Source organism: Panthera onca, chromosome X (assembly GCF_046562875.1).
Source record: "Panthera onca isolate mPanOnc1 chromosome X, mPanOnc1 haplotype 2, whole genome shotgun sequence".
NCBI classification, from domain to species: domain Eukaryota; kingdom Metazoa; phylum Chordata; class Mammalia; order Carnivora; family Felidae; genus Panthera; species Panthera onca.
In genome coordinates, this window is record NC_138357.1 from 90,225,879 (window position 1) to 90,249,595 (window position 23,717).

Below are 23,717 nucleotides of genomic sequence, written 5' to 3' on the forward strand. Positions count from 1 at the left end.
TGGTAATATAGCTGGCTATATTTTTACCAGTGATGTGGATTTGTAGACTCTCCCCCCACCACCCCAATCACGTCATGCAAGCAGGAAAGCATGAAATTTAAAACTGCCTAACATTAAAAAATAAGTCTCTTTTAATTTATTTGCATTCTAAAATAGAGCCCTTATCTGAACCTTTTTTCCATATAAAACTCTACTTAGTGATGTACAAGATTTATCAAGCCCACGTCACATTCCCTTTAAAATCTGAAGTTCAATCACTATTTCTTTTCTACTATTATACTATGTTTTGGCCACAAGTGTTTATTGGTCTGTCATTGCAGTAATTTGCAACTTCACAATAAACCAGTCTGACATTTTGGGTCTTGAAGATACATACCATATATATTTCTTTAAAAATAATCATACTTTTGTAAGCAATACTTTACAGTAGACACCTCAAAAATCTACCATAGATGTGAAACTTAAAACGAGAAAAATTTAAGTTCTAAATCTTTATACATATATATCCAGATTTCTATATATATTATATATACATACAGAAGTATATATAAAATATATATAATCAGATTTGAAAAATGAACAAAAACTGGGCACTGTACATAAAGTCTTTTTAAAACTCAAACAATAGAAAACTCTTTAAACATTAAACAATTTTAATAAAAGTTTCTGTACAATGCTAAGCAGTTTTATTTACACATAGAAAATGTAATAGGAGTAGTGTTTGAAATTACAGAACTCCTTAAAATTTCAATGGCAGGTAAATCTGGAAAAAATAACAGCATTCCATTCACAAATATTTTCAAGCAATAAATATGTATTTATAAATAGTGTAAATTTACATCAAGATTAGAAACAAAAATCACAAATCTGAAGTTTATTCCTTAGTCTATGTGCAATCCATTATCTTTGTGACTTGGCTGTTAATTTTTTAAACATTTTTATTTAGGAACCAAAAGTGTAATAACCGTCATGGTTTCAAAACAAGACAGAAAAAACATAAAAGCAGTAAAAAAGTTCCTTACCTAACTTTTCACATTAAAAAAAAGTTGACCAAAGAAAGACTTAAAATTGCTAACTACCTTACAAAGAAATGACCAGCTAGGCTAGTTATTTTTTTTTTTTTTTTTTCCAAGGAAAATTCTGAAGGGGAAAAGATAGATGAAAACCAATTCGTCAGCCCAGAAATAGAGAAATATAAAAGAGGTCGTTTTCAAGTCAGTAGTCTGTATGATTTTGCCAGTTTTGTCAGATATATACAAAACATGGAATTTATTATTCTTTTTTCTCTGAAGTACAGCTGATCAGCTTCAGGAGAGTCCCGGAGTAGGAGCAGTGCTCTCCCCTGTCCAGTTGGGTGACACTCCGCACTGGGAAGGTTGCATAGACACAGTTTTCAGCCAGCAGCCTTACGAGATAGCTACAAAAACCAGTGGTGCAGAACTGAGTTACTTCCTGAATAGCAGAAAAGGTCTCATGTAACGTCCATGGAACACTATCAAGATGAGGAGGATGGTAATGGAGGAGCCTGAAAATAAAAGGGACGTTACTTTGGTATTCGCACTGTTAACGGTGTTCCCTAGCTCAAGGCTACAGGCACAGTCAGCCTCTGAAGGTAGGCGAAGTAAGGGTTCTCAAGAAAGTTCAAGGGCCTGCTACACAATGTCAAAGAATAACTTCCCTTACCTTTCTCCCACCTGGGCAATTTTCCTAAGGGTTTGAGACCACTGCTCTACTCAGCGCACCCACCTTTTTCTGTACTTCGCCAATCGGTCAAAACCTCTTAGGATAAGTTATTAGGATGCCCGTATTTTAGACTGCTTCCAAACAAACAAAACAAAAAAAGGCTTGTGGAAAATGATTTCACGGATTATAATTTCATCAGTGGCTCGCTTCAGAACCTGTCTCAACGAGATCATGTATTTTGCTGAACATAATTCCAGACCATTGTCTTCTTCTTCAAGCGATCTTGAAGACCATTTAAGTGAAAATGGGAGCTACATTTCAGTAATTCAGTTTCTGATCACTGATCAAACTTTTCTCACTAAGAGAAAAGTACTGGAGGAAGTCAACAATTCGTAAATTATATCTGTGTTTCTATTCATGAAACTATTGATACGCTAGAGTAAAAAGCTTCCCCCTAAGCATCTGCCGGTTAACATTAAAAACTGTGTAAAACTTGTAAGTATACTTGAATTTCATAAGGTTATGTAACGTACCAGGAAGTTAAGCTCCATCAAATATTCCCAGGAGGTTAATAGTTCTGGTAACGACAAAACTTTAAATAAATATAATTAGCTGTAAAAGCCCAAGTCTATTTAAGACCACACTTACGGATTCATTTTGTGGACACTAATAACCTATGTACACATTTTATCAACCGAAATCAAATGACACAAAGGCTATGACAGTGTTCTAAAAGCACAGAAAGATTTTAAAATGTCATTACTGTGACATTATTCAGCCTTGGACTCACCCAGGAAGAAAAGTGAAAATGAAATACACCAAGTTCATAGGAATAAATACTTGGAAGGAATGATATGACTGTTTCCTCATGCAGTATCCAACAAGCAAAAGGAAAATTTAAATATTCCATTACCTCCTACTTTTCAGGTGGCAGAACAAACACTGCCGCTTCCCTATCCAGCTAAGTATGTACTCACATGTTCATTTCACTTACTAATGTAAATTGGTCATAGACTTGCATCAGGTCCTCCATTTTATACTGTTCTAGCACCACAAAATTTTCCAGGTTTCCGCTGGTTTTTCGTGCACAATCTTGGCAATGCACTATGTAGGTCTTTCGAGAATTGCTCTCATTAGTGACAAAGAGCAGATCAAAAACCTCCACCTATTTTTATGCAAGAGAAAAAGCATTCAGTGGAGATCATGGTATTTATTTATTGTACTGTTTTGGTATAACCACAGAATTCTGCTTTACGTGGAATTGTGGACAGTGATCTCTGGTTAAGAGTAGGTACTAAGGGGCGCCTGGGTGGCTCAGTCGGTTAAGCACCCAACTTCGGCTCAGGTCATGATCTCGCGGTCCGTGGGTTGGAGCCCCGCATTGGGCTCTGTGCTGACAGCTCAGAGCCTGAGCCTGCTTTGGATTCTCTGTCTCTCTCTCTCTCTCTGCCCTTCCCCTGCTTGCACGCTCTTCCTCTCTCAAAAATAAATAAACATTAAATAAAAAAAAGAGTAGGTACTAAGACAAACATGGTCATGTCTGAGAATCTTTAAGAGAGCCAGGTATATTCTGCACCAAACCCAAAGACATGGGTGGCACTGCACATGTAGGGGAACGATCTCAGAGAATGACACACTCGTTACAACCACTGGCAAAAGCCTAGTTCAAAGGCTGATCAAGGTCAGCCTATTTTTGTTTTGAATCCAAAACACTGGCATACTACCAGAAGAAAGTGATTGTTATTTTCCATTTACTTGTCGGTACTCATCACGGAGTACTGTCTTCTCCCACAGACTGAGCTCCTCAGATGAAGACTATGCTTTACTCACTTTTGTACCTCCAGAACATACCACACTGCTCACACAAACCTCAAAACCTACGTGGTGAATAAATATAATCTGATTTTACAGATGAGGAAACTGAAGAGGTCAGTGACGGTGAGTATTCAGTTATAAGCCTCATGTGAGGGAACAGGAGTACAAGCAAAAAGTGTGCTCATGAGTATCGGATGATTTTAGAAATAATAACCTCTAACTTTTACAGAAAGACTGATGAATTGCTAAGGTTCAGGGGGGATAAGAAAGAACAGTTAGGGATAGGAGTCATTCTCAAATTCTGAAAAGCGTATACACCTTTTTTTTTTTTTTTTTTTTTTTTGAGGCATAACACACCTATCTGATCTCCCAAAGACTTTTGAGAGAGAGCATGAGCAAGCGAGTGGGAGAGAAGTAGAGGGAGGGGAAGATTGAGACTCTTAAGCAGGCTCCACGCCCAGTGCATAGCCTGATGTGGGGCTCGAACTCATGACTCTGAGATCAGGACCTGAACCGAAATCAAGAGCCGGATGCTTAAGTGAGCCACCCGGGTGCCCATGAACTCCCAAAGATTTAACTTTGGCCAGTTATACAACATCAGAAAAGCTGATGGATTCAACCATTTCAAATAAACGTCAGTGTCAGAATACAGAATTTCAAGGTTTGAAATGGATCACTAACATCCTTGGCTTTGGCAAATCCTTGAATTTATACAATCAAATTCAAAGAATTTATTCAATGAGAATATGCTCATGACCTCATGTCTTCTTTGAACAGTGTGTTCACTAAAATCTCAGTATTCACCCACCATTTTACCATTACTATCAATGAACAACAACGTGAACCTCATGATCCGAACTAGGAAATTTGTAAGCATTCTTCAACCTGTCCCTCACTTCGGCCATTTGATGAGTTGTCTTGTGGATTTTACTCTCTAAATATTCTTGAATTCCTCTCCTTCTTTAATATTCGCACTACAATCTAGGGAAGGCCTTAGGATAACAACTCTTAATTAAGACCCCTGTAACATAGCTTCCTATCTCCATTCTCTCCAATCACATTTCTCTTTGAAACACATACCCACCGTTGCTGATGCTCAGCAAAGCTTCCTACCACCTAGACTCTTAAGTAGAATTTGCACTGCCTGTGTGCCAGCCACACTGGACGACTTAACCCTTTTCTGAATAAGCCATTCCATTTCCCAAGTCGTGGGCCTCATAATAACATTCACTCTACCTCTAATTCTCACCATTTTTTAGCCCACCGAAGTCATACTCACTCATCCTTGAAGGATGGACTCAAACTTTAATACTTTTGTGAACTCTTATACCGATACCAGGAGGGAAAATTAGGTCACCCTCCCCCTCAGTGTTATCGTAAGTCAGTAAGACCAACCTCACATTCACCACAGGCTCATGTACAATTAGTTGTTTATAACTGGTCTTCTCCGAGTAGAATGTAAGCTCCTTCAGAACAGGTACCACATTAATATTGGTTTCTGCTTCTCTTGCCAGCCTTGGCCACAGGAGATTGACCAATGTCTTAGGAATTACACTAGAGCGAACAGTGATCTGCCCGGAGCTGTACCAAGCTACATCCACTTTCCTGTCTTCTGCATACATCTGGATTATTCCCAGTTTAAAATCTCAAGACTAAACTTCTTGATGATCATCATTTGTTAAAATATCCCTCAGACAGAGGACACTGTAGTAGATTACTTTTAGAATTAATTCATTGTTACCAAAACAGTATGTCCTGAGATTCAATTTTAATAAAATAGCTAAGTAACAAGAAAATAACAAGCCTGAACACAATGTCAATTGCAGGAAGCTGCAGGACAGAAGAGCATAAACACATTTCAAATAAAAGTAACTAAAGAGAATCCAAAAGTAGGGAGGTAAGAGGCTTTATAAAATAACAAGATTGAACACAATGTCAAATTCAGTAAGCTGCAGGACATATGGGTATACGTACATTTTAAAGAAAAGTCACTCGAGAGAAACCGAAAGTAGAGAGGTAAGAGGCTTTACAAAACAACTGTGGATAACATCGGTTACTTACCTCACAAATGCTACAGTAATGTGCAGGCTCTTCTTTTGTCCGCCCATGCCATATAATCTCTTTTCCTGCAGCAATGAGAGCTTCCCTCAATGTCTGACATTGCTTCAGAGTTCTCAGAAGACAATACCTATTATGGGGGAAAAATTATTTATGACCAGCAACAGAGGACTGGATGTTTTTAGCATAAGAGATGAACTACCAGAAATATAGAAATGCCAAGAGACCAGGTTGTAATATCTGTGACTTTATCTTTTGTAAATTTCTCAGATAGTGTCTTAATTAAAAAAAAAAATAAGGCCAACGCTCAGCAAGTCTGATGACAATATTAGATCATTTAAAGATGAAAATGGATATCTGAATATCAAAATATAGTGACCTTAATATAAAAAACAAAAACAAACAAACAAACAAACAAAAAAAAACCAACCCTGACTCCTTGCTTAAATAGAAGTTGCTAGTTTTGGCTCTTATTTGGGCAAGTCAATTAACCTCTTTGGGAGTCAATGTCCTCACCCTTGACCTAAGGGGTATAAATTCCAGATATGAACTGCTATGATTCTATTAAGGCAGGAAGGCACATTATTTCTACCACTACTACCTGGACACTCGTAAACGGCATCGTCTGCGTAACTGCTTCTGAAACTTCTGAGTCTATACACAGAAAACCATTTATAGATTTAGGCACTACACGATACAAAATTGGTTTCTCTACAGTGCTAAAGAAGAAAAAAAGACATTACTTGATTTTAACTTGAGGATAATATAGTGGAATCTTTCATTTACACTACCACGAGTGAACTCTTCTTGTAGTAATTTATAACTTTTCTACACTCATGATACTAACGATACAGTGAATCCTCAATTTGTGCTGGTTTCCCTACAGTTTGCTGTCATTACTTGGAATTGTCTGCTAAATTCTCTTGACTCTCCTGTGAATTACTGGCTCAGGTTCTCCATTTGCAAGAGGCTGGACTAGAAGATCTCTGAGGTACTTTTCAGCTCTCAAATTCAGAGACAATGAAAATGCCCTAAAGAAAAGGAAATGGGTTTAGCAACTGAGTACTGTTTGAAAGCAAAGTTCCTGCCTACTTTATTCACTGCCTAGGACAGTGCCTGGCATATAGTAGGTGCTCAATAAACATGATTACTTAAGTGAAATTTAAAGTATCATAATAGCATATTTAATTTCTCTTAATTTACATTTCCTTTCTATTTCCTAAGTTACAAGGTCATAGCATTGTTACTCATCAGAACCCATGTACATTCAAACCAAGGTAAAAAAGATGCCTAAAAATATGTGTTAATTTATTTAACAAATATACAACAACAGCAGCTTTACAGTTGTAAGGCAGATCCTTTCAGTTTCATATTCAAAGAATTTCACTCTTAGTTTGGCTCCGGCAATTGTTGTGTTTAACTTACGTAGAAACCAAGTAAGCTTTAGATTCTGGTTGCAGGTCAAAGGTAGGGCAGCTGTGTGTGGAAGGGGCAGGAAAGAGGTGTCAGGGGAGGTAGCAAGTAAAAAGTCAGATCAGGGCAAAAAGAGAGGGCATGTAATTCCAGACTGTGCCACCAGCTCTTGAACAGTACCTGCTCCTCCCTTTTTAACCTCTCCGTGTCACATACAATTCGCCCCTGATGCCACTGAGCTTACTGAACAAGTTTTCCAAGCAGGGCCTCAAAATAAGGTCTCTTTCACAGGAAAGTAACGCCTAAAACTTTGCCGATACCTTTGGAAGATTTGCAGACTCCGCTACGCTCTTGTGTGAGAGAACAAACAAAAGTAATAATACAATAAAGGACATAAATAATAAAACGTAAGAAACAGGAAGCATGGTATTAGGGACTTGAGACATGTTATGCCACGTAACCCTGTGCAAGAGGCACATCTCCATCTTACGAATGAGCAAACTAGGGTTCAGAGAAGCAAAATTTGTGTGATGTCATAAAGCTTATTTTGAAATGGTTGGGCTAGGGGTTTGTAAAAACAAAACCTCCAGCCTCTGCTATCTCACACTGTACTCTTCTTGCTGGTCTCTCTTCCTGTCTTTCTACCTGCCTGCTCCCCCCGTCTTCTCTTTTGAACATGAGATTCTTAAAAGCTCAGCAAATTTAAGTTTTTGTTTTTCAAACACACAGCCTGGCTTCTGTGGAGTACTACTCCACTCTACTCAGCGAATGAACTTTAACCTCCAATGCTACAGACCTCTTTGGTAGACTACAGTTTATAATTTATGGCTCATCGGGTAGTTTCACCCAGAAAAAGGCGATTAGTATGTATTTTTTTCCTGCAAACAATGAAGGGTTAGAGCTAGGGTTATTAGGAGTAAATACTAAGGCATGAGTATTCTGCTTCTGGAATCACAGCTCCAGAATTATTATTTTGGGAGACTAGAAAACCATCAATTCAACTAATGCGATCTGACAACGAATCACCAAATTGTGGCTTCCCCCCCTTGTCCTTAGGTCTTTTCCTTCAAAGTTTTTGTTTCTTCCCATTTTCAAAAGGTAGCAGTTGAAACAGAAGGAGAATTGAGAGAAACAGAGGCTCTTCTGGAGTCCACAGCAATGAGCAGGTCCTAGAGAAAGGATGTGATTCAACTGAAGGGTAGGGAAAAATCCATAGAAAATAAAAACATTTGGGGAAAGGATTCCTAGAAAGATCTAATATTCAAGACTTAACAGTCACCTGTTCTGTTTTGGTTAATCACAGACTCTGATTTCATATGAAGACATTTGAGTGTATCGAAGAGCTTAAAAAGTAAGAATCAAAATCACTGTTGTCGTTTCCTCTTCACTTCCCTTTTGATGAGTTTTAATAAATTTATCTTACAGCAATGAAGAATGCAACTTGTTAAAAGCGAAATACAGCACTAGCAAAAAGTGTAAAAATGTAGAAGACAGAAGATGCTGTTTTTAACAGATGCATTTTAGGAACAGGATCAGAAATGATTTCAGGAGCTAGAGAAGCAGGGAATTCTTTGACTTTTAAGATCAGTCTGGTGTCAGGACCCAAGCCCTGTTTTTAGCTGTCTGGATGAAAGACTACACAAAAAGGCAGGGGATATTAAAGACAGCTCTAGCCTGGAAGAAAACCACAAGGAAGAGGCTGAGTGAGGGCTTGTTGTATTTGAGGTTACACAGTAGAATCTAATCCACCCCAAAAAGCCATCTACAAAGATGGACCCACAAGAGGGATGAACTTTTAGAGAACCATGTTACAAAGGGCCTAGAAATACAAATATACTTGAAATACCAGAATAAGAAAACTCAAGACAAATGTAAGGACAAACGATAATGTACAATATAATCATAATCAACACACTGGGCAAAAGATAAATAGACAAAAGTATGCCACGAATGCTAGAAGGAAGGAGAAGCTCATCTTCAGTTGAGGGGGGATGGGAAATCACAGCAGTTTCCATAAAGAAGTTGTCAATTTAAATGTGAGCAAGGAGAGGTGGGAGGAAAGGATCTTCTAGGCAGAGGGAATGCCATGAACAAAGCTAGTATGGGGATTATTTAGGGAACAAATAACTGTTCTTACAAGATTTTAATCTTGGGATGGGATTTCTGGGGACAGGAAAATAAAGGAACAAAGCCATAGTGACGTTACGTAATGTTGAAGTTAAGACGACACTGGGAACTACTCAGACATTCTGGGCGCAACCTGACCAAGTTGCCAAAGTAAGTTCCCAAATATCAGATGAAACATGGATGGGTTAACTTGGCGTGACACTTTCTAAATCTTTACGGTAACAATCTTAGCCACTAAGAAGTAGGTGGTGCACAAAATTAAAGTACACCAAGAGGTGCCTCGCCTTGACCAATCTTCCTGAAAAGAGCCACGCAGGCAAACTGAGCCAACATGTGAGCCTTTGAAACATACCTGCCACCTGTCACTCCAGGGGAACATTCCTCTAGGACAACAGGGAGTGTCTGAATGTCAGGAAGACATCGAACAGTTTCATTTGAACCAACCACATGGCGGAAAATCAAGGTCTCAGTCAATGATAAAATGGGTATCTTAAGAATTTTAAACTCTTGGATGGAAAATCAAGCATGAAAGCAAATGTTAACCATGAGGATGCAGAGTTTTAGAGTTTTTGGATTTTGTTTATTCAGTGTTCTCACAAAGCAACTGTAATGTTTTACACAATGGTGCTTTAGAAGACCCAGCCCCAGGACAAGGACACCAGGATCTACAGGCACAATGGACTGGTCTTCATGGCTAGCCCCTCTTATCCAATTATCAGGCCAACTGGCGATTACCAAAGAGTTGGACTACACCTCATTTATCCATTTAAAAATGGGAATCAAAGGGAAAAGGGAGCTAATACTGAACAGTTTGCTGTAACGTGTACTCAACTCAAAACCTCTATGCTTGTGATGAAGTTTCTATCACGTAGATAGGGTAATAATCCATAATATGTGCAAACGAAAGGGGGAAACAAGAATACTGTTAGTTTTAAGCGATCTAATCTAGTCTAGGATGTTAGGGACTTGCCTGATCAGAGGATTCATCTAGGCCACTGTGACAGAGATTCCCAGGGTTCTTCCCATACAGCTCTGAATTTACTTGTTAAGAACAGAGACTAGAGACCTAGTTAGTAAGAGTCTCAGATGATTTTTATGATCAGGCAAGTAAGAACCAGTGCAAACCTCTTACTTCTTAAGCGGTGAGATGGGAAACAATGTCTAAAACTTGTAGCATTATTTTTCAACAGGCCTTGGTATGATACCAACTTCACAAATGACATGTTTACCGTAAGACCATAGACAGAAAACTGCAGTGCAGATAAGAGAACATTCTAGAGCTAGACTGCCTGGGTTCAAATCCCAGCTCCACACATACTTCTTATCCTCCATGCGTCAGTTTCCTTCCTGCAAAAAGATGACACCTAACTTACAGTGCTATTGTGACAATTACATATGTTAGATAAAGTGCTTACATTAGTGCCTGGCAGTTAGTGGTATTTAAATTTGACACGTCAAATCCTTAAACCGTGTTGAAATGATGGTATCATGAATAAACCGAAGTTATTTAATTTGAAAAAGCGGTGCAATGAGTGCCAACCAAAAGTGCAATAATTATACCAAAAAGAACACAAAACAGATTATTTACAAGTATTTGGTCGAGATCCCATTAGGTCAGGATTTCTCAATCTGGGCATTACTGTCATTTTGGGCTGGATAATTCTTTGCTGTGAGGGGCTGTCCTGTGCACTGTAGGATGTTTAGCAGTATCCCTAGCTTCTACCCACAAAATACCCGTAGTACCCGTCCCATTCAAATCAGGACATTGCCCTCATGTTCCCTGAGGAAGGGGGCAGGAGGAGGCAAAACTACCCACATTTGAGAACCACTGCACTGGGTCCATGAATATTACCTGAAAACCGGAAGGTGATGGGGGTTTCTATCACTGATATTAATAACTGGAACTACAGCTACCATTTGCTGGGCGCTTACTCTGGGCTAAGACCCACATAATACTTGTGGACGTTATATTAGAAAGACAAAATTCTTATTCCCATTGTTCAGAAAAGGAAACAAAGACCAGTAGGGTTTGGTAATTTGCCCATTCCCCCCACCGCCAATAAATGGAGAAGGTGAGATTTGAAGGCAGGTTGGACTCCAAACAACTACACAGAGCTGCCCTGCCTGGAATATTTCCCTGAGGTATTAAATAGCACAGAATCTAAGACTTTGGAAAATTACACAGGAAAGGCAAATAACGAACATATAATGATCACATATACACAAAAGGCTCAGAGAAAGCACATAAAGCATTAATATTGTGCATATAAAATGGTACGTTTGAAAACAGAAATATAAAAACAGTGCTTTGTAAGTGGTCAAAAGAATGACAGAATGATATGACAAGAACTTAAGTTTGTGGGGGTGGTTTTTAATGGACTTGGTACTATTGAAATTTTAGACAATTTATTTTCAAGTATTGGCTTATAAGTTATTCGCATTTTTAGAAGGTATAATCACCTAGCAGATTACGGGGAGGTTGACAAGAGACTGTATATTGGGAAAATTAGCCTTCTACTCCTTTGCACACTGCCTGATATGCTCCTCCCAAATCTAAGACTTCCTAATATTGAACTTTTCAGAGGAAAACGCGGTATCTGGCATTCTGTTTTTGACATCTGAAAATGTACTAAACTACTTATCATCACAGCGGTTTCAGGGGAACTAACTAGTAGGAGGTGGCGAAACCAGAGTTTCCAATGTGTCAGAAACATACGATCATTACATTAACCTGCTAACAGCCTAACATGATTGCAGCAATTTAAGCTGTATTTGTTGGAATTGGCCTTCTCTACTGAGATTAAACCATTCAACTGCATCTGAGAGAATCTACTGCTCTGAAAGCCTGTTAATCTACAGGGAAATCTCATCAGTACCGGCTCCAGAGCTCACTTGCTACACTATCATTTGATTCCTTTTCAAGGGTCCTGCTAAAAGGAATACTTCAATGCTAAAACATAATGAATATACGAGTCTTATGAAAGTGACGTTAAGAAGAGCCTCAGCACTACGCAGGGAGAAAATGCAGGCCACGGCAATGTATCTCAAATATCTGAAAAATGGGAATTATGAATTTTCAAAGAACGTTTCTCTTAGCTCCCAACCAGTTTTAAAATTAAAACCAAAGGGTAAAAACCGTATATTCTGATGAAGATGGATAAACAGCAGCAATAATCTCCCCACCTTCGATTTTAGGTGTTAAAGTAAAACCTCATTCATGCAAGACCCACTAAGGAGACCACCTATGACATAGTTTTACACTGGAGTGGGAAAGGGGTTTACTAAAAGTAAATGCTGTCAATAGTTCTCAAAAATGTACAACCCAAATAAAATTATGAGAAAGCAAATTCACAACATGGAACTCTGTGTAACACAAAAGTCTGCCCTCTTCAAAAAAAAAAAAAAAAAAAAAAAAAATCACATAAAAAGACTTGACTTGTAGATTTAAAAGAGACCGAAGACACAATGTCTGCATACTGAATTCAGTGTCAGCATAGGGGCTGGTGGGGTGGAGAGATTTAAGAGCTACAAAAAGACATTTTTGGGTAGTTGGGAGAATATCAAATGTAGACTATTATCTAATTACTATTGAATTTCACATCTTAAATATGTTGAACAGTACTGTGGTTACACGAGAATATCCTTATTCTTAAAAGATGCAGATTGAAGCATTTGGGGTCGTATCATAATGTCTGCAAATTACTTTTTCGTATGGCTCAGCCAAAAAACTCTGTGCCATGCGTGTGTATACAGAGACTGCTAAGTGAATGTAGCAAAAACTTATCTGATGACTCCAGATGAGGTTAGATCAGGTATTCACTGTACTCTTCTTTCAACTTGTTTGGCAGATTTTAAAAATTACAAAATAAAAAGTTGGAGGAAAAAGTAGAAACCAGTTCGGGAGCGGGGGTGTGCAGCAATGCGTTATAAGCAAATACGACGTATTTTACAGAAGAACAAGATATCACACTGGAAAGCTCGTCACAGTTCCATGAATTAAAGGAAACGATCGGTAAGCGGCCTCAGGTTTACAGTCTTTCTCCTTTCATTTCTTTGTGTGGGCACTGTTCTACTTTAAAAATAGCTAATGGTTCAGAAAATTTAACTTGTACCCCTTAGGAGGGAGTCCCCGTCAGCTGGCTGAAAGCCATAAATGTGTACCTCAGACTCCTTCTCTAAGCAGTAGAGCCCTCTAGCCATCTGGTGACCTGACAGAGACTCCCACTAAAACATCATGCGAGGAACTGACGTTCTGCATGTCTAAAGCCCACCAAGCTGGTAATCCCAACCCACACCTAACTAGGTTCCTCTCTTCTTCCTTGATCCCTAGCTTCATCAACTGCACGAAAGTCCCGCTGCCCGGCCCAAGGCAACGCCCCGGGAGCACCCGCCTCCACACCCAGTCCGTCACCAAGTGTCATCTATTTTACCCTCAAACCTTGGTCTCTCCTCTTGTCTGAACTGCAGCGACTATTCTCATTTATTCCTCTAAATCTTCTGTGCTCCATTTTATGCTTCATCTTGCCGCCAACTGATCTAATATGCAAATATGATCATCATTCAAAAGATTTTAGCAGCCGTTGCCAATGTGAAGTCTACCTGAAATTTTTCGCAACAAAAGTTTAAATCCATACTCTTCAGCTGATGTGAAGAAGTAGGGCTCAGACCCGAAAAGACATTTAAAAGTTTGGTCTCAAGAAGGAGAAACTAAGTTTGCTTATGATGTATGGGGTATGTGGAAAGAAGTTTTTATGTTCATTTAAACAGTTGAAGGAAATCAAAAGAGAGAGTTACATACTGAGCTTCCACTGCCATTTTTCTAAGGAGTTAGGCTGTTAACTTTACGAGTCAAGTTCACTGCATTATGAAATGAAAGAAGTAATCAAGATGATGAACAGTCTTTTGACCATGCCAACAACGTAGGAGGTATTTGGGAGAATGTGAAGCAGAGCATGAAGATTAGAGTATTTTAGTTAAACAGCTAGGATGTAGAAATTGAAAGAGATTGCTACATGACTTACTCAGATAAAGTACTTTATGGAACTGGAGGACTCTAAAGGACCCAACTTGAACTTGGAAAGTGCAAAGAAAAAAAAAAAACCACCAAGAATAACGCTGACTTGTTTAAGCAACTACAGGTAATTCATTCTCAAAATGGTATCAAGGAATTAGCAGGTGACAACAGGAGATAGCACCATTCTCCCACTATTAAATCCCTTGGTGCAAACACACTTTCAACCTCTTATACTACTGCCAATTTTTCATAAATTTTACGTAAACTCATTTGCTGTCAAAACTTGACTTGAGGCTATAAAATAGTTTTCACTTAGCTCATCAGAGTGACTGTAAGATTTACTGCAGAAATACTAATGTGTTTGGTTTCAGGATAACGTCACAGACCCTACTCGAAGGACAAAACAGATCACATGCGCCTTGTATTACTGTTCTAAACCCAAGGAATTCTGAATACCGAGCTACATTTGGCCGAAGGGGTTTAGGATAAAGGACCATGGAGCTGCAGTCCTGCTACTTCTGTGGGGCCCTTCCTAAATGTACCCCTCTCTCAGAAGTGCCTTGCTCTGTGCTCCCTCACTTTTTTAAGCAGTATCTTCACAAGCAAAGATCACGTATTTGAACGTATTGACTATTTCCCCATTTATTATAAGCGGCCTGAGAAGTCATCAAATCCCTTTCTCCCCGAGCACGATACCACAGCACCAACTCAGTTCACGACAAATATCAAACAAATACGAAGGCACGAAAAGAACCGGGTAGAGCTGAACGGGTGAGGAGATGTGAAGGCACAAGGTAAATTTTGCTTACATTCTTTTTGATTACAACTTAGCTACGAAGACCTAAAACAGAAAAGTCACAGTGTTGATTCACAGTATTTAAGAACCAAAAACAATAATTCAGGGAGGAAGTTAAGCTCCAATCCACTTCTTACATGGAGCAGATACTTTTTTTCTTTTAAAACAGGCTACAAGTCACAGGTTCAATGTGTACGGAATGGATCGTTTATACCAAAAGAGAATTCAAACAAGGAGAAGAAAGGGGGGAGGTGTAAACATTGCGGTTCAGATTAGAGGCTTCAAAATGTGAAAGAGAGTAGTAAAAATAAAATGGAAAATTCAAGCACTCATCGGACGGCATCGGTGGGAACAAGAGCTGACGAAGTAAGTGGGGGTCGGATCTGAGGTACAGATGGGGATTTTAAAGAAAGAATGAGCTCGTGTGTGTGCCTCTGCATGCTCGGATCAGTTGGTCACTGGGGAGCGCAGCAAGAGAAGTGACTGGGGCATATCAAAGGTAGAAAAAGCCAAGTGCTATGGATGGTGGAGTAAACAGGAGATGAAGAAAACGACTCCAGGCAGAGGAAAGGAATGCCAAGAGAGAACCATTCCTTAAGAATTGGTACAGCTCACAGGCCAGGACAAACCGATACCAGGCTTGAGGACCAAAGCAATGATGTGGGTACAGTTTTACAGCAACGACGAGCCTGTGGAAAAAGACCCCCTCTATTTCTGTAACGATATATTCCCCATGCTCTCCTCTGGCCTTTAGTTCGTTCACCTATCCGCTTTTCTTAAATGAAAGTATTCCTCTAAGCTCTGTCCCCAGCTCCTCCCCTTTTCTTTCTCTCAAGGCAAAACCAAACGGCTAGATAGAAGACTCCCTAGTCTGCCAGCTTTAACTTCGCTCTCTGGAGTTCTGCATTTCCTACAGCTTCCGCTATACAGCTCTATGCAACTATTTTACCGGCTCCTCAAACTTGCCACCGCCCCCAAATGAAGTCCCGTGCCACAGATACGTACAAGTGGCTTTTACACAAGACAGCTATGGGCTTAAATCTCGGCTCTAACCAACTGGGTGACCGTGGGATGCTGAGAGGTATAACTGAGATACAGTCTGGGAAGCACTCTTCTTAGTGCTCAGTGAAGCACCAAACTTCACTTATTAGCTGGCATTATTACTAAAACCATCTAGGATCCAGACTTGAAAACCCAAACTACCTGTGATTCATTCCTCTCTCTTACCATGCAAAAACTTCCTCTATTTACTTCACTGCTAGAAAGATCTGTAGGAAACCCAAATTAGATCCTAATAGTTAAAAACCCACCAAAAGCTAACAGAACAGACTTAGCGATCGGCACACAATACACAATCCACCAAGAACTTTTACAACTGTAGCTTATTCTACTATTCGCCACACACTTGTCCTCAAGCTCGAATGTACGCCAACTGTTGTTAACACGTACGTAGCAGAGTTGTGCCCTATATCCGTTTAAGATCATGCAAATATCCAGGCCGGAAGAAGTCGGGGGAGGGAGGAGCCAAAGAGGTAGGTGTTGGGGACAGAATGAGAGCAGGGGGAAAAGATGAGCTGGCCCTCTGGGCAGCAGGACTTCCTCTGAGCCTCTCACAGAGCAAGGAGTTTTCCATGCCGAGTATGATCCTAATAGTACAGTAAGGCCCTCCACATAAGCCAACTATTTTGCCTGGTGCTCAAGTGAAGAAAAGGGATTTATTCCCTCATGGGAGGAAAATGTGACTATGCTGGACTGAAGGACATGTGGTATGTACTCCTTTGTAGATGAACCGAAGCATCTTTCTGCTGGCGCAAGAGTTGGGTCTTAAACGGACTTTAGGTGTTACTCCTCCGTCCTCTGTCCTCTCCCTGCCTCCAAATCTTTACCCTTCGCACAAATTATCTGCTTCCCAGAGTACACTGACTTTTCTGAGTCCGTGGAGCTGGAAAAGAATCCAGTGGACTTGTCGTCGTATTTCGTTCAATCTACTTATTTATATGCATTTTTCCTTCAAGACAAGACCTACACCTGATACAGCTGGACAAACACACATACCCTCTGTGCCTAGCCCAGAGCCTTGTAACGTAGTCAGCGAATATTCATTAAACAAAGTACAAATGAAAGAAAGCGAACAATGCTGGCTGGGGAAAAGTACATTTGTAGCAACAGCTGAACGACTATGGTTTAAGAGGGACGTTTCTGAAGCAAAGTTTAGGGGTCTGAATTTATGGTGAACATTTACAATCAGTGTAATGACAAAAGGAGCTTGCTAATCATATCTCATGACAACTCAAGCTGGGAGCAGAATTCTTAATATAACGAGGGACACAATCAAGATTCAAATGATTGAACATTTTGTAGCGCAGAGTAAAACGAGAGTCAAATGAGTATGTAAGTGCACTCAGGTTAAAAAAAATAAGGTAAGTAGGAGGAAAAACCGTATCGTGGGTAATTTTGAGTTGGAAACCAGCCAAATTGGTGTGTATCCAATTTCAACACAACACAATTTTAAAACAAAGATGATACAAGGGTGGATACTCAACATTTCCAATGTTAAGAGGGATAATGATAAACTGGAGGGAGTTCAGAAGGATGGCAAGGATGATGGGGGCGGAGGGACGGACATGATAGAAGTGAGAGATGTTTAAATTAACGTGGGCCAGGTAGGAAGAACAGGATATGACAATGATCTTTCCTTGATTCCTGTCAGATATAATGAGATAAAAGGACAGACAAGTCCTCACACCCCACCACCAATTACATTTATAGAATACGGTCCCCAAGATCCAACTTTTTAAAAGGATTTGTACATCACTTGCTATGATTTGGGTTTCATTACCTCGTGTCTCTCCTACTACTTCTGCCCAGGCCTAAATAAAATACTCCAAGTGATAAAGGACTGTATCGTAAGATAATCCAGAGGCGTGTTACCTTGGCCACACTATTTCTGTGTGAAGGAAATTTTGGACTTAGGTTTGAAAGCATTTTATTAAGGCAGGATTACTTTTAAATGACAGTATTTTGAAAATAACATATGGTGACCAAATTAATATAGCTGCAGGAGAAATATTTAACGTAAGTACTACTTTAACAAAGACGAAAACTTATTTTATATCAGTGAGTATAAAGCAGTGTATTCCAAAGTGAGTTTTTGAGATCAATCCCTTAAAAGATACTGGTCAAACAAATAAGTTTGGGAAATACATTATAGAACCCTCTTCCTTCCCCATTCACAAAACACACCAGCACTTACAGTCTCTACAACAGTTTACAAAAACTAATAAAAGAATAAAGGACTTGTAAAACTTTATCTAATCCATCTTTTTCTGTATTTCTTTGACCAGAATCCCCCACCTTTCCAGGGTAGGGTCAGCAGTGGTAGAAAATACAGTTTAGGGAAACACTGCTATATAGCACTGTTTGAAAATAATACTTCTGAAAATATTTGCAAAATAGCTAGGACAGAAACTGACAATAAATGAGAAGCTTACTAGGATATACATATTCAAACAACTTGCATTAGGTGTTTAAAGCAGCTAAGAAAAGGGACAATTAAAGAAGGATGATCTCATTAAAACAATTAAAAACTTGCTGTTTTAGTTAAATCCCTATATTAAATGCTAATTTTTCTGTACCAGCAAATTATTTTGTGATGCCATTCTGTCCCCGTGATACTAAGGGCAGTCTTTCGATATTAAAACTCAAGTTCTCCTAGGAACCAGGTGGTTCACAGGGTAGTGGGGAAGCACTGGTCTGTGAATCTACAGGTTTAGAACCATCCGTGTGCCTTCATTCCTCTTCGCACCATAGTGTCCTGACTATTTGGAAGGGAAGAAAACTTTTACTGTGTGTATTCTCATATTACATTTTACTAGACTTCTGGACCATTTTGTTGTGATGTCAACAGAATTCAATGGGGGGGGGGGGGGGGGAAGTACTGAATAGTTAACACTCCCCAAAAAGAGAGGGACTACAGCAGTTTTAGAAAGCACTTACTTAATCATTTCAAAAAGCTTTGGATCTGAGACCTTGATATTTCGTGCCATATTCCAGGAAAGATGAACCATGGGTACTATTGACTTCACACTTTGCAATTTGTTCCATTCGTACCGTTCCACTGCCAATTTATACTGGCAGGCTAGGAAAAAAAAAACAGTTATAAAGCAACCCAAAGTACCAAAAGATATGAAGTTACCATTATCACCTCCTCAGATGATATCATCAATACCAATTCTGAAAACCTCAAAACATTACAAAAATAATTTTTATGTTTCTTTGATAATTATGGTCATAACAATAGTAGGGAACACACAAAGAGTGCTTACTGTAACTATGTGCCAGGCATTGTGCTGAGCTATTTTTATACATTATCTCATTTAATCTTTATCATCACCTTATTAATTTTATTATTCCCATTATACAGATGAAGAAATTGAGGCCCAGAGAGGTTATATAACTTGCCCAAAGTTGCAAGAGACAGGTCCTGGTCCTAATCCAGGTCGTTCTAGCTCCAAAGGCCATATTCTCAATCTGGAGTATCTACTGCCTGAAGGCAGGCATAATTCAAACAGATTTTGACATAATAGGGCTATTCATATGATATAACCACATAAAAGAAACATTTCAAAGAATGAATAACCACTCTACTTTGCCTTCTCCCATAAAGGGTTTCCTTTATAAAACAAAATCAAGCACTCTAAAAATTATGAAAAGTATATCTTCCTTGTATATAAAGACGTAAATTTATTATTTGCTGAGATCTATGGTCTTGGATTTCTACCTACTAACTTGAATTCAATTTCTTGTACTACAAATAAAAATTCTACTCAAGGAGATACAACTTTTCCTCCAATTTCTAGTGAGTTATATTCCAAGAAAAAAAAAAATAAATCTATCAGATACAATCTTTTATAAATTAAACTGTTTTGGGTTTTTTTTTTTAGCATATTCTTTAAAATACCTGTAAGTGGACCAACATTCCAAGCAATGTTGTTGCACCAGCCAATAGCCTGAACCCAATGAACAGTGCCTGCATTTATCCAGACCAAATCTCCAGGTCGCTGAATAAACCTATACACTGGAACATTTGCTTCATAAAGATCTTCAAGGTTAGGCCACCAAGAACCCATTAGGAAATTCAAATTATTTCTGAAATAAGAAAAAAATAATGCGAATGGATCAAATACTTTAATAAACTACTTAGTAAGACTGGAAAACAAGGTCAAAAGTTATTAAAATATGCTCTTTTGGCATTGCACTGAAACATAATTGCCCGTGGAAGAACTACTCTATGAAAAGTGAGTGAAATTACAGTTAAGTACTGACAACTTCTCCAACGATCAGTACTACGACCTCAAGCTGATTTTTCCAAGATCCAAATGAAATCTAAAACTCCTTTTAAGTAACACATACATGAACCTTTCCTTTCTTTTCCCCTTTCCTTTCCTTTCCTTTCCCTAAAAGCTATCTGACTGAACCCTTCTTCCTGGAGTACCAAGAAATCTCTAAAACGTAAAGGGAAGGTACATGTAAGTATTAGGAACTTCCATTTCTGAGGGAAGGTGGAAAACAGAACGGTCTCTACTGCTGTTTTGAATCCTAAGTAGGAAAGGGGGACAGGATGTCAGCCTCTACTGTTCTGAAGACTGCTTACCTAAAACTAGGCAGCTGAAACCAACGGCATAAAAAATGAACAATCACACACATGCACAAATAACCATCATCACTGCCACCACCACCAATACACTTTGGAAACACTCTACGGACCCTAGCAGCGAGCTTTTACTTAAAAATCTGGCCTTTTATTCTACCTTGTCAAGATACAATGTGAAGTATTTTTTAAACTATATAGCAAACTTTTCCTACAGAAGAATTTTATAAAATTAAATTGGCTATGTTTGGGGGAAGGAAAAACTTGCAGAATGGAAATGTTCCTTTCCTTAAGATCTAAGAAAACAGTCTTCACTGTATTTCTATGTCCTGCGCCGAAGGATAAAGTGTAGTTTGAAATTATTCTCATTGGTTTAAATTTAATTTTTTGTGTAGATCAAGGGCTGGCAAACCAGGGCCCGTGGGCCAAATCCAGCCTGCCTATTTTTGTAAATATAAATTTTACTAGAACACAGCCATGCCCATTCACTGGCATATTATTATGTGTGATTGTCTATTTACTGCAGTGACACAGTTGTGACAGAGACCATATAACCTGTAAAGCCTAAAATATTTATTATCTGGCTCTCTGTGGAAAAATCTCACCAACCTCTGATGTAGATGGAATGTCTGCCTTATTTTTTTCCTTGAAAAAAATGCAAGGCTGCTCTTCAAAGTCTAGAAAAGACTGCCAATGGTAGCCTAACTGCAAGGGATATGGATTGGCTTACCGTCTGTGATAAGGCTAAGTAGATATACAGTCCAGAAAAACTTGCCTATGAAGCAAAATATGATTACAAACACAAATCCTGTTCCCACTTCACCCATGTGTTGCCATCATAAAATTGGAGAAAACGTTCTATCCAAAAGCAAGCAAAAAACATCCCCCCAAAAAACAAAAAATTAAAGTTACTCAAAAAAGCATCCTTTTTATCATATATTCAAGTGAATGGTTATTTCAAGACAGATATTGTTTAAAGTCGTAACACAAGCTACAGACATGGTCAACATCAGTCAGTATCAAAAGCAACAATCCTTCTGTGAAACAAAATTACACTGAAATGCTGAAGTAGCAAGTGCTGTTTCTGCAGCTTAAATTTACCTAGCCCATCATACCTTGATATTTTCATTATCTCCAAGTTCACACTTTTTAGACATGATCTGTCTCTTCCAATTATCTTTGTTCCCAGGTTACCTCCCCATTTAGAGAAGGGGGAAAAACCCCCCAAAATTCTAAATCCTAAAGATTGTAAATCCCTACTCAGAAATAATGAATAAGGATCAGTGCACTGTAGCTGTAATAATATACCACTATCTCACAGTTTAAGAAATATAAATCTTTCTAGAGCGCGATGGAGATTTATTTCCTACACAGCACTGCTCTTTCTCTGCTACTACCAGATTGCTGGTCCATAAAAGTAAGCACAGATTAAAGTAGATCAGGTTATTTCATCAGAGCATCTGAAACTTTAAAATTTCACATCTTTGGATTTCTTATCAGAAAGGAAATCTGTATGTTAAATAGCATAAACAGTGAAGGGTAGTTATCTCTTGCTTGTATATAAGGAAATTTGGGACTAATGTGGGGTTCTGGGTAACTATATTTACACTTCTTACTAAATCAAGACATTTACGGCAAAGATCCTGTAACCCAAAATAAAAAAATTACAAGTTAGTATGTGGAGTATGTGTGTAATTAGTTTTCAAAGTCTCTCATAATGTAAATGTTTTGGGTGGTTCCCCCATTATCTTCTTGGGGTGGGGAGAATAACACCAAATGTATATATAATTTATGCTTTTAACCACAATAATTCTTCAATGTTATTACTAACTGAAAATATCAGGTGCTTACATAATGGAGTACTTTCCAAAAAAAAACCAAAAAAACAAAGGAGAGAGTAAGTTTCCATTTAGACAAATAATTAAGTTTAAATCAATGAGAATAATTCCAAGGTACCCTTTAACACAAGATAAATAAAGGAAGGCTATTTCTAGGAGCTTAAGGAAAGGAATACCTTCCACTATGTGAGTTCCTTCAATTATAGAAAACAAAATCTGATGTTGATTACATTTTATAAAATTCTTCTATAGGAAAAGTTGCCAATATAGTTTTAAAAAGAATTGACATCATAGTGATAGGGCAAAGAGTAGGATGTTCAAGCTTGAGTTATTAATAACCTATAACAAAGGTGCTCAATCACAGAATTCCTTCCACTTCTAAAACCACTTACAGTAAAATAATTTCTCTTGCAATACAGACCTCCCACATGAGCCTGTATTTACGCATCAATTGTTTAATTAACCTAATAAACAACTCAACCTTCCTATCCTCTAAATTCAAGACTGTTACTATACTATTGCATGGAGTGCTTTCAGAGCATCTTTCTTAAAGTATTCTCAGTAATACAAAATAATAGGTTTGGAATCAAATCAATTTAAATGAATGTTTTGCTGAACGGTAAGCTGGTTACATACATTAGGATATCCAGTAAGTCGTCCTTTACAATTACTGTTTTTAAATAATTATGTTTAAAGAAAATTTAGTTTGGAAACCTACTTTTCACAGAAGTCATTCAAAACACCCCAGTAACCTTCTGGGACAACAAACCATTCACAGTCACCTGGACCAATATTTATGTTAACTGAACAGAAGTTGTTATTTTCTTGGTGGCCTGAAATGTGAAAAGAAAAACAGTAATTAGCATACTATAAATTCTATAGAAAAATAGGTCTTTAGAAATGAGACCTCAGAAATGTTCAGCAAAGAACGTTCTAGTGGTATTCAGGTGTCTGTCATCATTTTTGTGTCAAGTCTAGTTTGAGAGCAGAGTTTGGTCAACTCCTAACTTATTTAGTAAGAGCTTCTGCAGAGGGCAGCCTAAATCATTATTAAAAGCTCTAGAGCCAGGCTCCTAAGCTTATGAACCTGGGCAAGTTGCTAAACCTTTCTGACTCAGTTTCCTTACATTTAAGATTAGATAATAACAATTCCAATAAATCATTCTGTTGTTTTGAGGATCAGTGAAAGAATGACCGCTTCGAACAGCACCGAATACATGGTAAGTAGCAGTAGCCATTATTGATATCGTTACCACTTCTTTGTGAACTAATCCCCATTTCTCATGAGTAGTATTTGGACATCAGTAAAAGAGGCAAGAAATC

General features: G+C 38.4%; 1 protein-coding gene across 9 annotated transcripts in view; it reads right to left on the reverse strand.

The window, feature by feature from the left end:
* Window positions 1–635: 635 nt before the first annotated feature.
* Window positions 636–23,717, reverse strand: part of KDM6A (lysine demethylase 6A) — a 207,132-nt gene continuing 184,050 nt past the window's right edge. For 8 of the 9 annotated variants that reach the window (XM_081793061.1, XM_081793059.1, XM_081793066.1 and 5 more), the window contains 6 exons: window positions 23,113–23,227; window positions 19,867–20,054; window positions 18,903–19,044; window positions 5,560–5,686; window positions 2,678–2,848; window positions 636–1,525 (listed from right to left, as the gene is read on the reverse strand). In XM_081793061.1, the coding sequence (XP_081649187.1) occupies window positions 1,496–1,525; window positions 2,678–2,848; window positions 5,560–5,686; window positions 18,903–19,044; window positions 19,867–20,054; window positions 23,113–23,227 (773 nt within the window). In that variant the 3' untranslated portion in view covers window positions 636–1,495. Of the gene's footprint in view, window positions 1,526–2,677; window positions 2,849–5,559; window positions 5,687–6,489; window positions 10,444–18,902; window positions 19,045–19,866; window positions 20,055–23,112; window positions 23,228–23,717 lie in introns of those variants that run through there. The other variant, XM_081793065.1, reaches the window with a different exon arrangement.